At 36.4% G+C, this 21836-nt stretch overlaps 1 protein-coding gene and 1 long non-coding RNA gene across 5 annotated transcripts; both read right to left on the bottom strand.

The window, feature by feature from the left end:
• Positions 1 to 9310: 9310 nt before the first annotated feature.
• LOC109217043 lies at positions 9311 to 13163 on the bottom strand. Of its 4 annotated transcripts, XR_002066589.1 has the most exons (6): positions 12968 to 13163; positions 11997 to 12090; positions 11213 to 11421; positions 10961 to 11053; positions 10721 to 10858; positions 9311 to 9530 (listed from the first exon to the last, which is right to left on the bottom strand). It is a non-coding gene; the product is annotated as an uncharacterized LOC109217043 (long non-coding RNA). The 4 variants fall into 4 exon arrangements; XR_002066588.1 differs by lacking the exon at positions 11997 to 12090; XR_002066587.1 differs by lacking the exon at positions 11997 to 12090 and having other exon boundaries at positions 12878 to 13163.
• A 4423-nt stretch (positions 13164 to 17586) lies between these two features.
• Positions 17587 to 20608, bottom strand: LOC109217044 (CASP-like protein 1F1). The gene is made up of 3 exons (XM_019381270.1): positions 20309 to 20608; positions 20079 to 20202; positions 17587 to 18073 (listed from the first exon to the last, which is right to left on the bottom strand). Exons 1-3 carry the CDS (start codon positions 20506 to 20508, stop codon positions 17852 to 17854), a joined length of 546 nt encoding a protein of 181 aa, XP_019236815.1. The 5' UTR covers positions 20509 to 20608; the 3' UTR covers positions 17587 to 17851.
• Positions 20609 to 21836: the final 1228 nt, after the last annotated feature.

Consider the following 21836-nt stretch of genomic DNA (forward strand, 5'->3'; position numbering starts at 1 on the left):
CTGGATTCATTTGTTATAGTATTCATTGATGACATACTGGTATACTCGCGCAGTCAGGAGGACACGCGCAGCATTTGAGAGTTGTATTGCAGAGATTAAGGGAGGAGAGGCTTTATGCAAAGTTCTCCAAATGTGAGTTCTGGCTCGGTTCAGTGGCTTTCTTGGGACATGTGGTGTCCAGTGAGGGTATTCAGGTTGACCCAAAGAAGATAGAGGCGGTGCAGAGTTGGCCTAGACCGACCTCAGCCACAGAGATTCGCAGCTTCCTAGGGTTGGCAGGTTACTATCGCCGATTTGTGCAGGGATTTTCCTCTATTGCATCGCCCTTAACCAAGTTGACTCAGAAGGGTGTCGCATTTATTTGGTCGGACGAGTGTGAGGAGAGCTTTCAGAAGCTCAAGACAGCTTTGACCACAGCTCCAGTGTTAGTCTTGCCATCAGCTTTAGGATCTTATACGGTATATTGCGATGCTTCGAGAGTTGCGATTGGTTGTGTTTTGATGCAGGAGGGTAGAGTTATTGCGTATGCTTCTCGTCAGTTGAAGCCCATGAGCAGAACTACCCCGTCCATGACTTGGAGCTAGCAACTATAGTTCATGCACTGAAGATTTGGAGGCATTACTTGTATGGCGTATCCTGTGAGGTATTCACTGATCATCGCAGTCTTCAGCATTTGTTCAAGCAAAAGGATCTTAATTTGAGGCAGCGTAGATGGTTGGAGTTACTTAAGGATTATGACATTACTATCCTGTATCACCCGGGGAAGGCCAATGTAGTGGCCGATGCTTTGAGCCGGAAGTCGGTAAGTATGGGGAGCTTGGCATACATTCCAGTTGAGGAGAGGCCATTTGCAGTTGATGTTCAGGCCTTGGCCAACCGATTTGTGAGATTAGATATTTCAGAGCCCAGTCGAGTGTTGGCTTGTGTGGTTTCTCGGTCTTCCTTGTATGACCGCATCAGGGAGTGTCAGTATGATGATCCGCATTTGCTTGTCCTTAAGGACAGGGTTCAGCATGATGATGCCAGGGATGTGACCATTGGAGATGATGGTGTGTTGAGGATGCATGGCCGGATTTGCGTGCCCAATATGGATGGGCTTCGGGAGTTGATATTGGAGGAGGCTCATAGCTCGCGGTATTCCATTCATCCGGGTGCCGCGAAGATGTATCAGGATCTCAGACAGCTCTATTGGTGGCGGAGGATGAAGAGAGATATTGTGGAGTATGTAGCCCGGTGTCTTAATTGTCAGCAAGTGAAGTATGAGCCTCAGAGACCGGGTGGCTTACATCAACAGATGGTTATTCCTGAGTGGAAGTGGGAGAAGATCACTATGGATTTTGTTACCGGACTTCCACGAACTCTGAAGAAATTTGATGCTATTTGGGTGATTGTAGACAGGCTGACCAAGTCCGCGCACTTCATTCCAGTTTGTACTACTTATTCTTCAGAGCGGCTGGCAGAGATCTATATTCGGGAGATAGTTTGATTGCATGGTGTCCCAGTTTCCATCATATCAGATCGGGGCACTCAGTTCACCTCTCAGTTTTGGCAGGCGGTTCAGCGAGTGTTGGGTACTCAGGTGCAGTTGAGCACAGCTTTTCACCCTCAGACGGACGGGCAATCCGAGCGCACCATTCAGATATTGGAGGATATGTTACGTGCCTGTGTTATTGATTATGGAGGGTCATGGGATCGGTTTCTACCGCTTGCAGAGTTTGCCTACAACAATAGCTATCAGTCCAGCATTCAGATGGCACCATATGAGGCCTTGTATGGGAGGCGGTGTAGATCTCCAGTTGGTTGGTTCGAGCCCGGGGAGGCTAGGTTGTTGGGGACAGAATTGGTTCAGGATGCATTGGAGAAGGTGAAGGTGATTCAGGAGAGACTCCGTACAGCACAGTCAAGACAGAAGAGCTATGCGGACAGGAAGGTTCGAGATGTATCTTTTATGATTGGTGAGAAGGTCTTGCTGAAGGTTTCACCCACAAAGGATGTTATGAGATTTGGGAAGAAAGGGAAGCTGAGTCCGCGGTTCATTGGGCCTTTTGAGGTACTTAGGAGGATTGGGGAGGTGGCTTATGAGCTTGCCTTGCCACCTAGCTTGTCGGGCGTGCATCCAGTTTTTCATGTGTCTATGCTTTGGAAGTACATTGGGGACCCGTCCCATGTTTTAGATTTCAGTACAGTTCAGCTGGAGGGTGACTTGACTTATGAGGTAGAGCCAGCAGCCATTTTGGATCGTCAGGTTCGGAAGTTGAGGTCAAAGGATGTTGCATCAGTGAAAGTGCAGTGGAGAGGTCGGCCCGTGGAGGAGGCTACCTGGGAGACCGAACAGGAGATGCGGAGCAGATATCCTCACCTATTTGAGACTTCATGTATGTTTCTTGGCCCGCTCGAGGACGAGCGTTTATTTAAGTTGGGGAGGATGTGACGACCCGACCCGTCATCTCATGTGTTACCGCCCCGTTTTCCCCATTTATTTCTTCTTCATGTTTCATTATCGGCATTTAGTAAGTTAGAGTCGAATCGGTTTGGTTTTGGTAGAAAATGAGACATTTAGTCTCTTTAAGGAAGGCTTGTAATGGAAAAGTCAACCGGATGTTGACTATTGAGTTAGAGGGCTCGGATGTGAATTCCAGTGATTTGGTTAGCTTCGGGGGATGATTTGTGACTTAGGAGTGCGATCGGAATTGATTTTGGAGGTTCGGTGTAGAATTAGGCTTGAATTGGCGAAGTTAGTATTTTGGCAAATTCCGGTTGGTAGGTGAGATTTTGATCCGGGGGTCGGAATGAGATTCCGAGAGTTGCAGTAGCTTCGTTAGGTAACTTTGGATGTGTGTGCAAAATTTCAGGTCATTCGGAGGTGTTCTGGTTGGGTTTTTGATCGAATGCGTGTTTCGGAAGTTTTAGAAGAACTTATGAATTCGATGAGAAATGATGGTTTTAGTGTTGTTTGAGGTGTTTTGATGATTGGAGCAAGTTTGAATAAGGTATTGGATCATGTTGGTGTCTTTGGTTGAGGTCCCGGGGGCCTCGAGGTGATTTCGGATGGCTAACGGGATGAAAATTGAAATTGGAGATTGCAGGTTCATATCTGATATTTGGTATTTTCGCTTCTGCGAAAATGGACCGCAGAAGTGGTCGCGCAGAGACGAAGGGAGGATCGCAGAAGCGACTTTTGGGCCTGGTGCTGTTTTCGCAGAAGCGGTTATGGGAGCCGCATCTGCGAAGCCGCAGATGCGGAAGGGAGACCGCAGAAGCGGTTTTTGAATTTTAGGAGATTCCGCAGAAGCGAAAATATTACCGCAGATGCGGTAGTCGCAGAAGCGACAAAGGACCGCAGAAGCGGAAATAACTGATCAGAAAGGGTTTTAATTCCCTTCGCGAAATATTTATAGAACACATATATCTACTTCGGACTTGGGGTGTTCTTGAGCGATTTTGAAGAGGAAATTCAAGGACATCGATCAGGTAAGCATTCTTGGACTTAGAACACAATTTTATCATGCAAATACATGAAATTTCACTGAAAACTCAAGGAATTAAGGTCAAAAATGGTGGTTTAAGGCTTGAAACCTAAGAGAACAAAAATGGGAATTTGAGGGGTCATTTGGACTCCGATTTTGGTGTTCTTTATATGTACAGACTCGTGGCGAGATAAGGAATTCGGTGATGTAAAATTTATAATTTTTCGAGAAGTGGGCCCGGGGCTCGGGTTTTGCCAACTTCGTGATTTTCGATATTTTTCGAGTCTTTTCGATTGGGTTATATTCCCTTAGCATATTGTGACGTATTCGTTGTGGTTTTGGTCAGATTCGACGCGCGAAGAGGTGAATTCGAAAGGCAAGGGCATAGCAAGCTAGGACTTTGGCCGGCTGGAGGTTAGTAATAAATGTAAATGTTGTGTTGAGGGTTTGAAACCCCGAATTTGCACAACGTAGTGCTATGTGAGGTGACTTGCACGCCGGATAACGGGTGTGGGGTAGAGCACCGTCAGGGATTGTGACTTGGTCCGTCCCGCTTAATAAAATTGATACCTATTTGATTGTAGATTTGTAATATCCTTATAAAAATGGATTAATTGTCATAATTGGGCTTCGTGCCAACTACTTGAATCCTTCAGGGATTATTTTAATGGTTTCCTACCATACTTATAAATATTAAACTCAGTCCTGGTATTTAATACTGTGTTTGAAATCTCAGCCATTTTCTTAAATTAGAAATTAAGTTAATATTTTTAAATGAAGTTTGGGCTGAATATTTTTATACTATTGTGTGATTTTTGGACTGAGTATGGGATCGGGCTGCACGCCGCAGCAGTATTATAATTATATTGATATGAGGCCAAGGGCCTGTTTGATGCCACGAGATGGCTTATTATTGCGCTTGGGCCGTAAGGGGCCCCTCCCGGAGTCTGCACACCCCCAGTGAGCGCCGTCGACGTTAAATAATGGAGCGGGCTGCACGGCCGCAGCGGGGTACTGGAGGTACCGGTTTATGTGTTGCATTGCATATTTAATGTTATTATTCTTCATCTGTTGTGATGTTTATTCTAACTGTATTGTTGTTTANTGTGACGTATTCGTTGTGGTTTTGGTCAGATTCGACGCGCGAAGAGGTGAATTCGAAAGGCAAGGGCATAGCAAGCTAGGACTTTGGCCGGCTTGAGGTTAGTAATAAATGTAAATGCTGTGTTGAGGGTTTGAAACCCCGAATTTGCACAACGTAGTGCTATGTGAGGTGACTTGCACGTCGGATAACGGGCGTGGGGTAGAGCACCGTCAGGGATTGTGACTTGGTCCGTCCCGCTTAATAAAATTGATACCTATTTGATTGTAGATTTGTAATATCCTATAAAAAAATGGATTAATTGTCATAATTGGGCTTCGTGCCAACTACTTGAATCCTTCAGGGATTATTTTAATGGTTTCCTACCATACTTATAAATATTAAACTCAATCCTGGCATTTAATAAATTGTTTGGAAACTCAGCCACCTTTCTTAAACTTGAAACTAAATTATTATTTTTATATAAAGTTTGGGCTGAACATTTTTATACTATCATGTGAATTTGGACTGAGTATGGGATCGGGTTGCACGCCGCAGTAGTATTATAATGATATTGATATGAGGCCAAGGGCCTGTTTCATGCCACGAGATGGCTTATTATTGCGCTTGGGCCGTAAGGGGCCCCTCCCGGAGTCTGCACACCCTCAGTGAGCGCCGTCGACGTTAAATAAATGGAGCGGGCTGCACGGCCGCAGCGGGGTACTGGAGGTACCGGTTTATGTGTTGCATTGCATATTTAATTTTCATTTATTTCTTCATCTGTTGTGATGTTTAATATAACTGTATTGTTGTTTAAGGGTATTATTAGCTTTACTTTGTGTTTATTTAGGATTTCTTATCCTCAGACCTTATTTATATTTATTACTTTCTGAGTTGGAAGTACTCACAATACTCCTTGCACCTTGTGTGCAGATCCAGGTACACCAAAGGGTGAGTGAGGACTTGTTAGCTGAGCGGCAATTATCTGGGAGTGTCGAGGTAGCTGCATGGCGTTCGCACCCTTGATCTCTCCCTTCTATCTTTTATTATTTTATTCGTATTATTTTTCCTAGTCGGACTTGTAATAGGTGAATAATCTGCTTCTAGAGGCTCATGTTCGTGACACCAGATTCTGTGGGTTGATTAGTACCTTGTTTTCATTTTGGTGTTTTCGAATGTTAGAAATTATTTCAAAAATTCCGCACTAAATTGGTATTTTAATAGTGAATATTTATTCATCTATCTAGATTTATTGGCTAAGGTTGTGTAAAAGGTCGGGCTTGCCTAGCAATGTGTTGGGCGCCATCACGACCGGGGTTTGGGTCGTGACAGTTGGACGTGCCAGTTGCATCATAATGTAGGTGCATGAGGGTAAAAGAGGGGAGGGGGTTCTTCAAAATACAAGATTGGGTGTGGGGTGATCCTGTGTTTGATTTTCCAAATTTTGCCAATGCGTCCACAACTCCATTTCTTTCTCTCGTTGCGTGGTTGAGTCGTTGTATGTTGAGTTCCTGGATCATTGACCTGCAAGATGTTATGAGTTGTAAGTATCTTGGGCTTCCAGTTTGAAGTATCTGAAGTAATACCTGCGAGTCTGTTTCAACAATTAATGGTCAAAGTCTTCTATTTGCAGCAATTGCCGGTCCATGGTAGAGTGCCAGTAGTTCAGCCTGTAGGGCATTTGTACTTCGTAAATGTGTTGCAAAGCCGTAGATCCATTGTCCTGTGGAGTCGCGAAAAACTCCTCCTACTCCTCCGTTGTGATTTGTTGGGTCATAAGCCCCGTCGATGTTGAGTTAAATATGTGGTGACTGTAGTTTAGCCCAAGGGGTAATTTCTCTCTTAGCCTTAATTTTTATATTAGGGATATTTGTTAAATAGTAGACTTGAGATGCTAGAGAGATGATTGTGGTGGTGTCTATTAGGTAGTTTTGATTTTTGAAATGGTTATTATTACGGTTTAGCCAAACTTGCCACAAGAGGATGGGTGTTAAGATGAAAGATGGTATAGAGTGCTGGAGTTTAATTGGATTGGTGTATGTGAGGTACAGAGCTTGTGTAACCAGTGCATGAGATTGGTTGTTGGTGTTTTAATACGGAGGTGGCGCCACAAGGTGCTTGATGGTTTGCAATGTTAAAAGATGTGTGGGATATCCTCTCGGATATTAGTAGAATTCAGGTAGTATGGGTTATTAGTGATGTTTTTGTAGCATAGAAGTGATTTGGTTGGAAGTTTCTCATGTGAAAGAAGCCATAAAAAATATTTTATTTTTGGTAGTGTGGTTAGTTTCCAAATCCAAATGTTGGGGAAGTTATTTTATGGTGAGTATCTTTATGTAGTATATATAGGTAGGCAGAGAAAGTGGTAAATGAACCATCATTTGAGTGGTGCCAGTAGGATGTATCTTCTCCTTGTTGGGTTGTAAGGATGGGTGTGTTTTGTATGAGGGACATGATTTGTGGGGGCAATAGAAAGGAGAGATTAAGGTGTCCCGGGTGGAGTGTGAGATGAGATGTGCCACTGGTTTATGTAGTTCGTGTTTAGGGATAGGTCCCTGGATTAGGTGTCTAAGAGATAAGTTATTTTCAATCCAGTGGTCAGACCAAAGGTTTATGTTTTTACCATTAGTTATGTTCCAACTGGTTCCTGTGCGACAATAATTGATTTTTTTGATCATGCTTTTTCAAATGTAGGAGTCGTTAGGGTGTGTTTTTTGATTATATAGAAAGTTTTTTGAATATTCTTATGGATGGCCATATCTTGCTGATAGGATATTTGCCCAAGGAGAATTATTGGAGTGTGTGTAACGCCAAAGGAGATTTGTTAGCAAGGCTTTATTCTTGTGGGATAGTTTTTGCATTCCCAAGCCCCCTTCGGATTTTGGAGTGGTGATCCTGTCCTAGTTTATTAAATGCAATTTACGTTTTTGATCCGTTGATCCCCATAGGAAATTGCGTTGAATTTGTTCTAGTTTGTGTATTAATTTGGGTGGTAGTAGATTAATTTGTATCGCGTATGTGGGAATTGTGTTTAGGACTGATTTGATTAGGGTTGTCCTTCCCGCTAGGGAGAGAAATTTTGATTTCCAGCCAGATAGTTTGGAGGTGGCTCGATCAATAATGTATTGGTAATCCGCTGTTTTAGGTTGGTTATGAGTGATTGGTACTCCTAAATATTTGCATATGTTTGTGGTAATAGGGATATTTAAGGAATTTGATATCACTTGGCTAAGGGTAGGGTTTACATTAGCTGAGAAAAGAAGTTTTGATTTCTGGAAATTGATTCTTTGTCCAGATTTTGCACTTAATTGTTGGAATATATCAATTATTATTGCAGTATTGGAAGTGGTTGCTTGTGCTAGTAGGATGAGGTCATCTGCAAACATGAGGTGGGAGAGTGGTTGAGCATTTCTATTTAGTTGTATGGGGGTCCACCGGCAAATGTCTACATTGTGCTCAATAATGCGAGATAATGATTCCATACATATGATAAATAAGTATGGTGATAGTGGGTCACCTTGTATCTAGAGGGTCGAAAGAAAGGAATGGGTGTTCCATTGATAATTATGGATACGGAGAAAGTTGTAACACATGACATTATGAGGTTAATTAAGGGTTGCGGAAATCGTAAGTGCTGTAGGGAATAACGAATGAAGGACCATTCTAATTGGTCAAAATCTTTTCGAGGTCAATTTTTATCAGCATATTTCCTTTTTTACCCTGTTGTTTTTTAAAAGAATGTATGATTTCTTGTATAAGGATGATGTTGTCAGCTGCCTTACGGCCTTTTAGGAAGCTGCTTTGAGTTGGATTGATTAATTTGGGAAGAAGAGGTTTGATTCTATTAACAATAATTTTAGTAATGATCTTGTATATGGTATTGCATAGGCCAATTGGTCTGTACTGGTGTATAGATTCAGGAAAGTTAGTCTTGGGGATGAGAATTATTATTAGTTTTATTTATTTCGGGGGGAATAGTGGATGTATGGAAGGCTTGTTGGCAGGTGTGTATTACTGCTTGCTTTGTTTTCAATTAAAATTTTTGGAAGAAAATGGGGTGCAGTCCATCCGGGCCAGGAGCTTTAAGAGGTTTGAATGAGTTTACTGAATTTGTGATCTCTGAAGTGGATAAGGGTCTTTATAATGCTTGGATGTCATCATTTGTGTGTGAATTTGAGAAGGTAGGAATAAATTATTTTGGCAATGTGTTAATTGAGTAGTAAAAAAATCTTGGTAGCACTACAAGAAAAACTGCCTTTAAGGAAGGGAAATATGGTCCCTAAAGATCCAAATCTGGTCCTAATAAATTAATTGCGACGGGAAAAAGCTAGTCGCCACCCGTCGCAATAGCTTTCGCCACTAAAGGTCAACAACGACGGTTCTAAAAAATTGGTCATTAAAGTGTTTTAGAGACGAGAGAAAAAGCTAGTCGTTAAATACTTTTAGAGACAACATATCTCGTCCCTAATAGGCCATTAACATATTATTCCAATATATATTTTCTGGTCGTGAAATAATATTAGAGACCAGCCTTTCCGTCCCTAATAGATGATTAATATATTATAAAAAATATATATTTTCCAGCCGTCAACACTTTTAGCGACTAGAATTTAACTGGTCGTAAATTATATTTTAGAGACGAGACTCACTGGTCTCTATTTAAAATAACTGTAGTAACTTTAAGGACCGTATTTCTGGTCTCTTATTAACCACATATAGTCCTAAAACTCGATGTCACAAAAAATTATTTTATAAATAAATATCAAATTGCTACTAAAAAGTCTTGATATAAAAAGATATTAATTACAATGTTAACATCCCATGATGTTAGTTTCAATATTTACTCAACACCTTAACAAAAAAGCTTAGCTAACATCTTGCGTTAGACAACAATATCAAGTTTTACATAATATTCCTAGCAAAGTAATAATGAGCTTGTATATCTTCCAAACTTGCATTCTTGTAGCTTCAATCTTCAAAACCTGTAAGTACAAAATTTTGAAAATACGATGAATAACTATTAGTAAAATAATATATGTAAAATTACATTTGCAAGAACATAACTAATACAAACATTGGCATGTTAACCATTTTGGCACATAATGGTCTGGAAATTTGTCCATACGTGTCCTGAAAAGGCCTAGGTAAAGTAAAACGAAGTCACGCATATATTTTTTCTGATAGAAAATTTAACCTACAATATAAGTTCAACTCTGCAATTAGAAATCTCTACATAGTACATAATTGGTGGTTTGGTGCTATCATTCAGCATCATTTATCATAACGTGGTGCAAGTGTCATTTGTCACTTATTGACAAAATAGAAAATAGTGGAAACTCTCCTCGTCAACTCTTCAGAATCTAAGTTTGTAATGTTAGCAGCATCATAATATGTAAATGAGTCACTATAAGACAGCTTTCAGAAGAAGTACGTTGATGGTGTGAACCATCTTTAGATTTTGAAATGCCTTTTTGGGTGAAAATGCACTTCTATCCATCTAAAAAAAATGCACTTTGATCTGTACCTTTACTCCACTTTGATATGCTTACAGGTGATTACTTCTATCAAAAGTTTTAATGTCTTAATTATATATAATACCTATCTGACCCAACAAGTGGACAATTGGACAAAAGTGCATGTCAAGCAGCCCAAAAGTTTAAAGAAAAAGTATGTGTGTCCAGAATCGTTATACAGGCAGCACATGGATGCTTCAAAGAAGCTCCTGACCCCAGCTAATGTAATAGGAAATACAACAAATCAGACTAAACACGAAATGAACGCTTATTTAAAGAGCAGGCAATAAAATGGATTTAGTAAAGCATATACTTCTATCACCAAAACACTTGACGCATTTTAACCACCTAATACTATGGATTTGCACTTAAAGAACTAACAGAATTCAGCCTTCTTTATGCTTTTTTCCTTACAATGTGGCAAGTCTTATCTCTTTCCATGGTGAACAGAAACTTGGGCACACGAGTCTTGGATCAATGATAATAGAATTAGTTGTGATAAAAGAATCCCAATACATATGGTATAGTGATGGGATTTCTTCTGTTTACTCATAGTTTACTCGCTAGTAAAATCAAACAACTGATATAATCTATAAGATAGAAATGACTATATGCAAATCAACAAAAAAAATTAAAAAGTAATGTATATTATTACTAACTTGGCCAGCAGACAAAAATAGTGGTCATTCAGTTGAAACGGGCGATGTCGTAGGCGAGACATGTGATTGTTGAGCAGCGAATGATTTCCTTATTTTCTTCATTTCTTTCATCTCATCTTCTAAGGTAGACAAGCGGTCCTGTAATGATTATTTCCTTANACCCTTTACATCAAAGGCAAACATGTCAAAAAATACCTCGTAAATATTTTCTTTAAGAATATAGATATTTTATCATAGTACCTTTTGATAAATAATCTCTCGAATAGGTTTGCTACCAATATGATGAAGCATCTTCAACTTAGCTCGGTTTGCTGCATTCCTATTGCTTCTTGCCTTTGTAAAATAATAAGCTTAAATATAATTAATGTAATAAATTTAAATAGTACACTTAGGTTTGATTCCAAGTATAGCGGAAAAAAGATATTTGGTGTCAGGGAAGGAATCAGACAGCAGATGCTTTGGCAAAATAGACTATTAAATCACTGGGCATACCTGAAAACTTTCTGATGAAAAATGTTCCTTTACTAACCACTCCCATTCTTTCTTATCTACTCCCTTTGGAATATTCTTAAGAGCATGTTGGATTGGCTTATCCTTCACATATTTTGCATGTAAGTGTCCTCTCCATTTATTCCATAACTCTTTCATCCATCCAAGATATGATTACGATAATCATTCATGTCAACACTCTCAAATTTATCCTACAATAATCAAAGTATTGGTTGATTAAATGCATCGAAAGATACTATCAGCAAAGTGATACAATTCTGAATTCCTCTTCAGTTATGAAGCTACCATGAAGCCTTTTCAGTAAAAACATAAAAAGAGAACGAAAAATAATTCACCTACATTGCTACACTTTTTGCAAGAAAGTAAAGAAGATAACTTCTCCTAGCTTTCAAGACTTCCAGGTTTCAAGTACTATTTTCAACTAAGACTTGAATTTCCTCTTGGATGATGCTCACACCATAGCTATTCAACTTTCCCAGTCCAAATAAAGTTTCACAATCAAGGACTCATTCAAACAATTATTAAACTCAACTCTCAGTTAAACAAATAACTTAGAAACTCAATCAAGGATTGAGATCACAATTGGCAGCAACAACTGAAACACAAATGAAGTTCTTTAAAACTTACAATAGCTATGACAGACTTCAGCTCAATACACATAAATCAAGAAACTGAAATCGCAATTAAAAAATCTAAACACATTCATCGGAAAAAAGACTTAAAAATACTCAAAATGTACAAACATACTCTTGACTATATTTGTTACCTCAATAGCCGCCCACATATGATTTAACTTTTCTTGCTTAATATCATTCCACGATGATACTCCCAACGGACACATACCGCGATTATGTACAGTTCTGCCCAAGTTCTAAAACATCTTTAAAAAGAAAGTATGTACCAGATTTTTATTTTTTGAACAGATGAAAATGAATAGTAGACTTGCAATCCTTCATTTTTTGAACATAAAAAATGAAAATCTTTTTCAGATGTAAAATACATACGCCAATATCTTTATTTCATTACAAGCAACAATGAATTGCAATTTTCCCAGATGGTATCTCATTACTGCATTTACATTCAGAGTAGGTACTGATAAAATAAAAGAGAAATCAATACACTAATATTTATGCTATAGGATATGTCACTAACCATTACTCAAACAACCTGTTGCTAACTCCTGCTCTATGTAGATGCAAACCAGACAAGGTTGCAACAGTAACTTTGGTATCACCTTCTTCTCAATTGTAGGTCAATTAATAAGCTTTTACATATTCTCATTCATGAAATACAGCATATCTTTAAGCTAAATTCTTTCTCGTTGTCTTTCTAAGATTCTCTAAGCATAATATTTTTTTACAAGCCACTAGGTATCACTAAACACAATTTTAGCAATTCAAGAAGGTGCTTTCGGCACTCTTCTATAGTACACAATCCACACTGCTACTAACATGGATTAGTTAAGTGGGGAAGGCAGAAACACACATCAACGAAGCAAAAGAAGGCAATTAAAATCTGCCGCAGAGAATGCAGAATCGCAATTTTAAATCAACTTCAGAAAATTAAATTATCAAATTAGGAATCCCAACCCAATAATCTTTTCACTGATTATACAAAAGAAAAAAATACCAAAATATGAAACCTTACCATTTTTTTAATGTCATAGAAGAAGAAGATCGGAGAACTCGAATAAGCGAAGCAATCGGCGAAAAATAGCAACTTGAAAGAGGGGCATACCACAGATTCTCAAACGAGCGAGATGGAAACTTGGGCAGATTCACACACAACCAGATTTACAACTTATGTTTTGAGAAAATACAGATAAAGGACAAGGTCAGAGCTCGGCGGAATACTAGGGCAGAGCTGATGCGCGCGCGATTTGTGTTTAGAGAATACAGAGAGTTTCTTTACTTTTTAAAAAATTTCATTTCAATTTATTAGGTTTGGTGCCTGATTTTTCAGAAAATAATGTAGAGTAATATTTTGGTATTAGATTTGGCGGCACACTAATGCCCCTCAATTATAATTTGGGACCAGTTAATAATTTTTTTAGGGACCAGATTTAGTAAGCATTAAGGACCGCAATATAATCTTGTCCCAATAAATATATTTTTTGCGACGGGATTATTAACTCGTCCCTAAAAGTTGGTCGTAGATAAGGCTTTTTCTTGTAGTGTAGTAATTACGGATTGTATCACGAATAGTGTGGATGTCAAAAGTCCAATTTCCTAGTGAATCATGGAGACTTAGGATTCTATTTTGTCTACGTCTTATTATTGTGGAGAGGTAGAAGTGGGATATATTAGCATCTCCGTCGTTAAGCCATTGGACACGTGATTTTAATTTCCAATATTCCTCCTCTATTCGAAGTAAGTTATTGAAATCCGTGATTAGTTGATTTTCAAGATTATAGTGGAAAGAGTTTTTGTTTCCTGGTTGCATATTTTGAAGTCCTTTAAGTCGGGCAATTAGGATCTTTTTTTTGTAAAAGATATTCCCAAAAGTGTGGATGTTCCAGTGATTAGCTAGGTCTATGAAGTTGTGTAGGCCCTTAGAATAATCGTTTTCGTCTAGCCAAGTGTTTGCTACAACATGTTGGAATTGAGGGTGTTGTAGCCACATCGTTTCAAATTTGAAGGTTGGAGTAGGTTTCGGACAATTAAATTTTTCAATGTGCATCTTATAGTTATTGATTTAAAGATGAGAATATGAAATTTTCTGTCTGAATAATACACCTTTGGCTAAAAATAAGGTTACAATACAAAAGAATTCCTTTGAGACTGCAAATGATATTACATCCAACGAGACTCTGTACAGTTATCATCGGTATTCCTAGCAAGAAGTATTGATACCTTACTTACTGCAAGACCAATGTACGATCGGAGGCAGAGCCATGACATGAAGTTTATGGATTCGAAATTCTAATCATTTTAAACTATTTGGTTTTAAATTAATAAATTCAATGAATTTTTAAGATAAATACAGGACTTGAATCAAATTTACTAGGTTCGGCAGCCAAAGCTAGCTTCGCCACTGTGTAGAGATACGTGTTTCACACATCAAGCAGTGATCATTTGCTCATGTACATCCAGTATTATCACTGTCATTCTGGCCCTGATAGGGTTTTGCATTGCTTTTGCAGACAACATTGTGGTTCTTAATTGACTTTTGAGACTGGAGAGGGTCCCTGTATGTCTATGTATTTTTGCCGATGGCTCAACTTCTAACTTAATTGATCCTTGAAAAGGTGACTTACAATTTTTCCTCATCTGTCAACAACTAGTTGCTAACTCACGATGTACTCTTAGTCTAACTACTGGCATCGATTAATTTATTCATGTGCAAGAAATGCAATGTTCTTGTCTTCCTATAATTGTGATAGACAAAACATTGGCTTCTGTATAAATTCACTTTGTACATGAGCGATTGACAGTGAATAAAAGACATCATTGCTTGCTCCAATTTACACTAAGTCATTAGTTTCTCTCATGAAATCCGACCTTACCTTAGCCTCGATCAATTCTAAATTAAAAATACCGCTTCACATTAAAAACTAGAGCATTGCATTCCAGAACCCGGGGCAGAAGCAGAATTTTCACCAAGGGATCCAAATATAAAAAAAGTAGACACGCAAAGTAGCTAAGAGGATTCAACATTTAATGTATATACATGGGAAAAAAATTTAACCTTATATACACAGCATAATTTTCGGCGAAGGGAGTTCCCTTCAGCCCACCTAGCTCCGCCCCTAGTTATTCAGTGGCATAGCCACATAAAGTGAAGAGTGTTCAGTTGAACACCCTTCATCGGAAAATTACATTAAATATATAAATCAAAAATTATTTCTTATAAATATATATTAAATTTTGAAGTAAAATTTCTGGCTTCGCCACTAGAAGGATTTTAGTTATATCTTATTATATTTTGTTTATAACTGATCAAGCTTATCAAATATAAATTGAATAGGACTTTGAGTTTATCGTGGACTTTAGGGCCTGGTTGAAGAACTATCTGGTGCTTTTTGTGATTTAAAAACTCCAACTCTTGTGACCATATTTTCTACAACGTATTGCATTTTTATACAACAATTAAGAGATTTTTTCCTTCCTATATCATATATGAAACCTTATTACAAAAAATGTGCATAGTTTCATATTTATCCGCCATGTTCACAGTTATTCTACAAATATTATACAATTCATTAAATACCAATTATTAGGAGCTGATTCCTTCCTAATTAGGCGCGCTACAAATCTGGAACTAAATATTCTTTCAGATATTCCTATTTAGGCGCGCTACAATTATGGAAGTAAATATTCTTCTAGATATTTCATTAAATAAGGAATCATTGTAGCATTAAAATTCTTCTGTAATTCAAAAACGAATTGATTGTTCTTCTACAATTCAAAAACGAATTGATTATTCTTCAAATTCACAAATCAAAAACGACTAAATCTTCTACAGTTCTTCTACATCAAACACAATTATGTCCAAATTTCAGTAATACAAAGCAAAGGAAAAGAGAGCAGCAATTCCACCATTGACAGCCATTAAAAAGCTTGAAAGCTTGGAATTCAAATTTGGGTTTTCAAAAATCATTATTTGTTTGGATTGGGTGTTGTTGAAAATAATTGGGAATATGGTTTGGAGTTTATATCTCAATTTTGAGGGGTTTTGGTGAAGATTAGACTTGGTTTTGACTGAATTTCAGATTGAAACTCGAAGAAGAAGAAGAAGAAGAAGAAGAAGAAGAAGAAGAAGAAGAAGAAGAAGAAGACGTATATTGCAGAAATTGTAGAAAAATTGTAGATAAATTGAAGAAAATTGTAGATTTTCAACATAGATTGTAGTTTAATTGTAGTATAAATGTAGTAATTATGTAGATACCCTTACAAATAATACTGCTTTATACATACTTAAACTGATTTGTAGTATATTTGTAGAATTTTTGTAGAAAATTTGTAGATGAAGAGAAAAATTTTGTAGTCAACATTTTTTCAACATAATTGTAGTTTAATTGTAGTATAAATGTAGTAATTTTGTAGATAATTATGAAAATAATATTGCTTTATACATCCTAAAACTGATGTGTAGTTTATTTGTAGATAAATGTAGGAATTTTATCGATATTACCGTAAAATCAGACTTCCATAGAATTTGAAATATATGTGGCATAGGAATGTAAAAAACTCTTTTATTTATTTCAAATTCGGATCAATCCAACTGTAACTACTTCATATTTTTGTTGTATCAAATGTGTGTATAAAGTGTGCGAAATTAAGAAACTCAGATTACAAATAGAAAAAGTAAAACAGAAGTAAAAATAAGAAATTTTTCAATATTATATTATGAAAGACGTAACAGTCATAATGCCCCACTTTAATTTGAGGACAAAAATTTCAACTTAGTTTTAACTGTTTCTGGCCATATGGACAAAATGACTGCAGCAAGGCAAAATGGCCTCATGGGTAAACAATTTTAGAGAAATTTCCACACCCATACACCATCCGAAAATCAGTAGCCCAATTTAGAGAATGGAGAAGACCGTCAACGACGGCGAAGATGTATTTAGTTCTAAAGAATCCGATGCTTCCTCTGCCGATCATCTTGTTATGGGTAAAATGTGGGTGGGGCTGGGGGGTTAGGAGAGAGAAACGTGGGATGAGTGGGGATACTTATCTATACAGATTTCTTTAATTAAGGAGTAAAAAAGGTACAATTAATTATACCCTTAATTAATTATGGTATAGAATTGGTAATTTGGTATACTAAGTGTAATTAAGTCAAACCTTAAACATTGAGGGTAATAAGGTTTCCTATGTGGCATAGGAATGTAAAAATTCCATTAAAATCCGGTGTAATTTTATAAGTGGGGTCTGTGAAGGATAATATATATGTAGACCTTACTCTATTTTGAAAAGATAAAGAAATTATTTCCGATAAGCAAGACTACACATTTTTTTTATGTGTAAATAAACTTCTATGTTAAGAGAAAGTGTTCAATATTTATAAAATAAAAAATAAAAATAAATAAATAAATAAATAAGCCATAGAGGGAAGCAGTCAATGGCAGTCAACAGGGCACTTCACCAATATCGTTATTTTATTTGTCGTTTCTTCATGGATATTCATTTTTCCTAGTTACACCTTATGTAACATGGTTATACATTTAACTAGCAGACTGTCATTATGAGTATATGTATGATACTGACTTGCTTTTAATCTTCATGATTTCTCTTTTTTCTTTAATTAAAAAAAGAAAGAAAAGAGTTGAGATCTCATAGAGTGAACAACGATAGAAAAAATCGAAGAAATTAGCAGACACCTATGCCTCTCAAATGTACAAAAGTAGGGAGTAGCTGCAAATATTCAATTACTCTCTCAGTATATCAGTTTTGACAATTCCATAGAAGTAAATACAAGTCATTAATGATTCCACCGAAAATCGTACAATCTTCAACCATAAAACTTTATTACTGCATTAAACAAATATTACCTAAGATTTTTTTGCGCAAGATATATATCGATGCTAAATAGAACTATTTCCTTAAATACACCACTACTGCTGTTATAAACTTTGTCACTTTTTTTTCTTTTTCTTGGGACTGGTACATGGACATTTCAAACTTGGATTTTTCTAGATTGATTTGCCGAGATGATAGTGAGGCACAGGTAGAAAATAACCCCAAGAAAACCGAATATAATACTCTTTATAACTTTATGACAAAATTTGGGAACAGAATCACAAATTGGCATCCACCCTGACTGATTTTCTCCATATTTTCCCACAAATCCAATTGTAGTTGCTGCTGCAGTTCCAGCCAGCAATAGTGCCATCAAAATCTGTCATCACCGAACATACTTCAAATTTTTTAAGAATATTATGTTTCATATTTTATGGACAGCAAAAATTAATATAGCTAACCTTAACTTATTTAGGGGCAATGTATGCTAAAACTATGTTTTGGATGTGGATGGCGTGAATAAGATAGGTAAAGTGCAATGCTTATGGTCCCAAAATAAATAAAGTGAAAATAGTGGGGAAAAATTAATATTGCCCCTTTTATGTCAGCATTCTTCAAGTATGCATTTCTCTATCTTGTGATTATTAGGAGAATTTTCTAAAAACGAAAGTTGACCATTGTTAGTATCCTATATTTGTAAAATAATTCTGGAGAATATAAAATAACGTATAAACAGAAATGAAAATTATAAATAAAATTTAATCCGAGCCCACTGAATTCACAGTGTTTCCTTAAGGAATTTAATCCCCTCCTAGTACCCAAGGTTGTGGATTATTTCCTCCCAGGATCGAACAAATTACATACTGGTGTAGCGGTACTTCAAACCCCAGTGTTTCAGCGAACAAAGATCAGTAGCAAATCACACTTACTGTTGCTTTCTTAGAAGTTAAAACAATACAGAAGAAAGGAGGAGAACTCAGAAATTCGTATGGAAAATCTGAGAGAATGGACTGTTATTTATAGCCAATGTTGAGCTCAAATTGAAGAAGTGCAATTCTTCAGAAAGGCTGTTTGCGTAAAATGGCCATAACATAAATGGATATTTACACAACAATAAACCGTGAAGATAAAACGCGCGAAGGAAACTTAATTTCTCCGTTACAAAAACAGAAAACGGACACTTTATTTTTCCGTTGGATCTAATATTAATTTTTCCTTTACAAAAACGGATATTTAATAATATTATGCTAATATTTACTATCAACAGAAGGCGAAGCCGAAGCCGAGCGACGACGGCGCGAGGCTTGCCTTCTTCTTAACTCTTTAAGAGCTAAAAGAAGAGCAATTGTATATATACCCATCAAAAACATTTTCCTCTTCCAATATGGGACAATGCCCCTTTGTCAAGGAGGAAATCTCAAATGAAACTCAAATATTTTATTTTTCCTCCATTTCTCATTCACCCTCTTTTACGCCTATTTTAGCTTAAAACCTCAACAATCCCCCACTGAATGGGGAATGGCTATATCACGGAAATATGCATGAAAAACTGTGTGAATTGCAAGCAAGGATTAATTTTTGTTTCTGATTTTTATTTCTATTTATACGTTATTTTATGTTCTCCAGAATTATTTTACAAATACAAGATACTTACAACCATAGCATCTAGAAAAATGTATGATAATGATGTGTTAGATGGAAGTCACATAAGGAATAAAGAATGAACTTAGAGACAAATAACGTGTTATATCTATTACGTAAAGCTACAAACTTGTTAATATATGGAAATTTTAGATCCTAAGACTCGGCAAGAAAGGTACGTTCTCCTGACTTCCCCAACCCTATACTAAACCAAGAGAAAGATAAAAAAAAAATTATTTTATCCTTATAATTAACTATTTATTCCTCAAATTATTTCCTAAGACTTTTGGAAATACTATGGATAAAATAGTAAAATATATACTTTATTTATTTTTTCTTAAAGGAAGTGCAAAATCAAAAGTAAACAGAGGGAGTATATCTTTCCATCTCACTAAATTCCAATTCGGATTTTTTTTTACTGCAATTTTGTAAATGAACAAACACCTTCAATAGTACACGCAAGCAGATGAAGTCATAAGAGTTAAACTTGATGAATTCAATTTTTAAGGTGCTTAGATTACTTATTGGATGTTCAAAATTACAGCTTCATAATATAATATTTGTTGACATTTTAGTTTTTTTTTTTTTTACCTGTATACCTATATTTCGTGTTTTGAAAATATTTTGTTATGGATAAAAGGAAACTCAAGATTCCAAAATTGCTTCATAAAAATAAGTGACTTATAAATTATTCAATATTAAAATGGTTACTGATAAGGACCAAAAAAAAAAGTAGTACGTACCATATCATGGAGGAACACGTAAAAATAGTTCTTTGGGTGAAGACCCTTACGAGAAAAGATGGAAACAAGAAACAGTGACAAAATAGAGAAGGCACATCCAATAATATTTGCATAGGCAAAAAACCTGCAGATATATTAGATACATAAACAAGAGCCTCACTAGATTAAAATATTAGGACTAATTAAAATAAAGCCAAAGATTTAAGTAATTAAAGATTTGTTTCATTTACTTGAGAGCTGAAGAATAGCTATAGCGAGCATCCATCTCAGTATTAAAAACATGGACAGTTTCCTTGCTGGTAAACATTGAGCAAGCAGCAGCCAATGTGAATGCAGCGGCCAAAACCCTCAACAAAATCTGGGTTCTAATGAAGCATTTGTCAGATATCATATGTGGGCTTTCTATAGTTTTGGTTCCAAAGCTATTCATCTTTTGTTTGAGTCTGTTCCTACTGAAAATGCAAAGAAGAAGAAGAAGAAAATGAGCAAATATGGAGAATTGTAGTGGAATAGTAGATGTTGGTTGTGGTATTTATTTATAGAGGGAGAAGAGTGGGGAGGGGTCGTTTTTAGTACATGGATCACTACAAGGCCGTGAAAAGAGCAACACATCAAAGCAGAGGCGGATTCAGTTCAATAGCTACGGGTTTCGTGAACCTAGTAGCTTTTGTCTAGAACCTGTATTTCTATTGAAATATTCATTAAATATATAAGAATATTTAGCTTGGAAAACAGTCCATTCATTAAGTTAATATTGTATATTAGCTCAGATTTTTGTAGGAACCCATAAACCTAAAATCCTGGATCCGCCTCTGCATCAGAGGGTAGTTTAGAGCCCGTTTGGACATAAGAATTTTTTCACTTTTTTTCGAATTTTTTTACTTCTTTTCGAAATCAGCGTTTGGTCATAAAATTTTCAATTTTCACTTGAAGATGAATTTTTGAATTTTTCAAAAATTTTAAAAACTCCAAAAAGCTATTTTTCAAAATTTTCACTCATATTACTCACAAAACTTCAAAAACAACCCAAAATTATATTCATGTCCAAACACAACTCTAATTTTCAAATACCATTTTAACTTGAAAAAAATTTCACTTTTTTTTTGGAATTTTACAATTTTTATGTCCAAACGCCCTAAGTTATATGCACTGACAAAGAAATACTTGTTTTTATTTAAAGTCAACGATGTATATTATTTTAACTCTTTGAATACCTTCACTTTTTTTAAAGTTTCAAAGAATAAGTGCTGAAAATCATTTTAAGGGTTAGAAGTTGATTTCATAAATAAATAATTATGTGTTATAATAAAATCATTGAAACTGATAATAAATTGTAGATGTGCTAGGACTAAAAAAGAAGATACTGATAAGCACTTTTGATGTTAAATAATTACCCTCAAAATTATTTACATAAGTATAAACTATAAAGTAATTTTATAAGGAGAAGGTTAAAGTCCGGTGCATTGAGCTCCCGCTATGTGTGGGGTACAGGAAAGGGACGGACCACAAAGGTTATTGTACGCAGCCGGACTCCGCATTTATAAGGAGAATGTTTATTAAATGAAATGAAGATCGGTTTATGAGTTATGTTTTGAGTGTATTTCAGGAATTACAAAAGAAATTAGAGATAAAGTAGTAAAAATTTGATCGAACCGAAAGTATTTATAAGCTGAAAAATTGTAATTTAGAGGTGATCAACTTGTGTTGATTTTAGCTTATAAGCAATTTTAATAAAAACCAAACATATAAATAAGCCTA

The sequence above is a fragment of the Nicotiana attenuata genome, unplaced genomic scaffold (genome assembly GCF_001879085.1).
Source record: "Nicotiana attenuata strain UT unplaced genomic scaffold, NIATTr2, whole genome shotgun sequence".
NCBI classification, from domain to species: domain Eukaryota; kingdom Viridiplantae; phylum Streptophyta; class Magnoliopsida; order Solanales; family Solanaceae; genus Nicotiana; species Nicotiana attenuata.

Excerpts from the sequence above, each read along its gene's own strand:
- LOC109217044 (XM_019381270.1), bottom strand. The coding sequence starts at position 20,508 with ATGAATAGCTTTGGAACCAAAACTATAGAAAGCCCACATATGATATCT. Across the intron at positions 20,203-20,308 it reads AGCTATTCTTCAGCTCTCAA|GTTTTTTGCCTATGCAAATA; the intron begins GTAAATGAAACA and ends ATATATCTGCAG. Across the intron at positions 18,074-20,078 it reads ACGTGTTCCTCCATGATATG|ATTTTGATGGCACTATTGCT; the intron begins GTACGTACTACT and ends CGGTGATGACAG.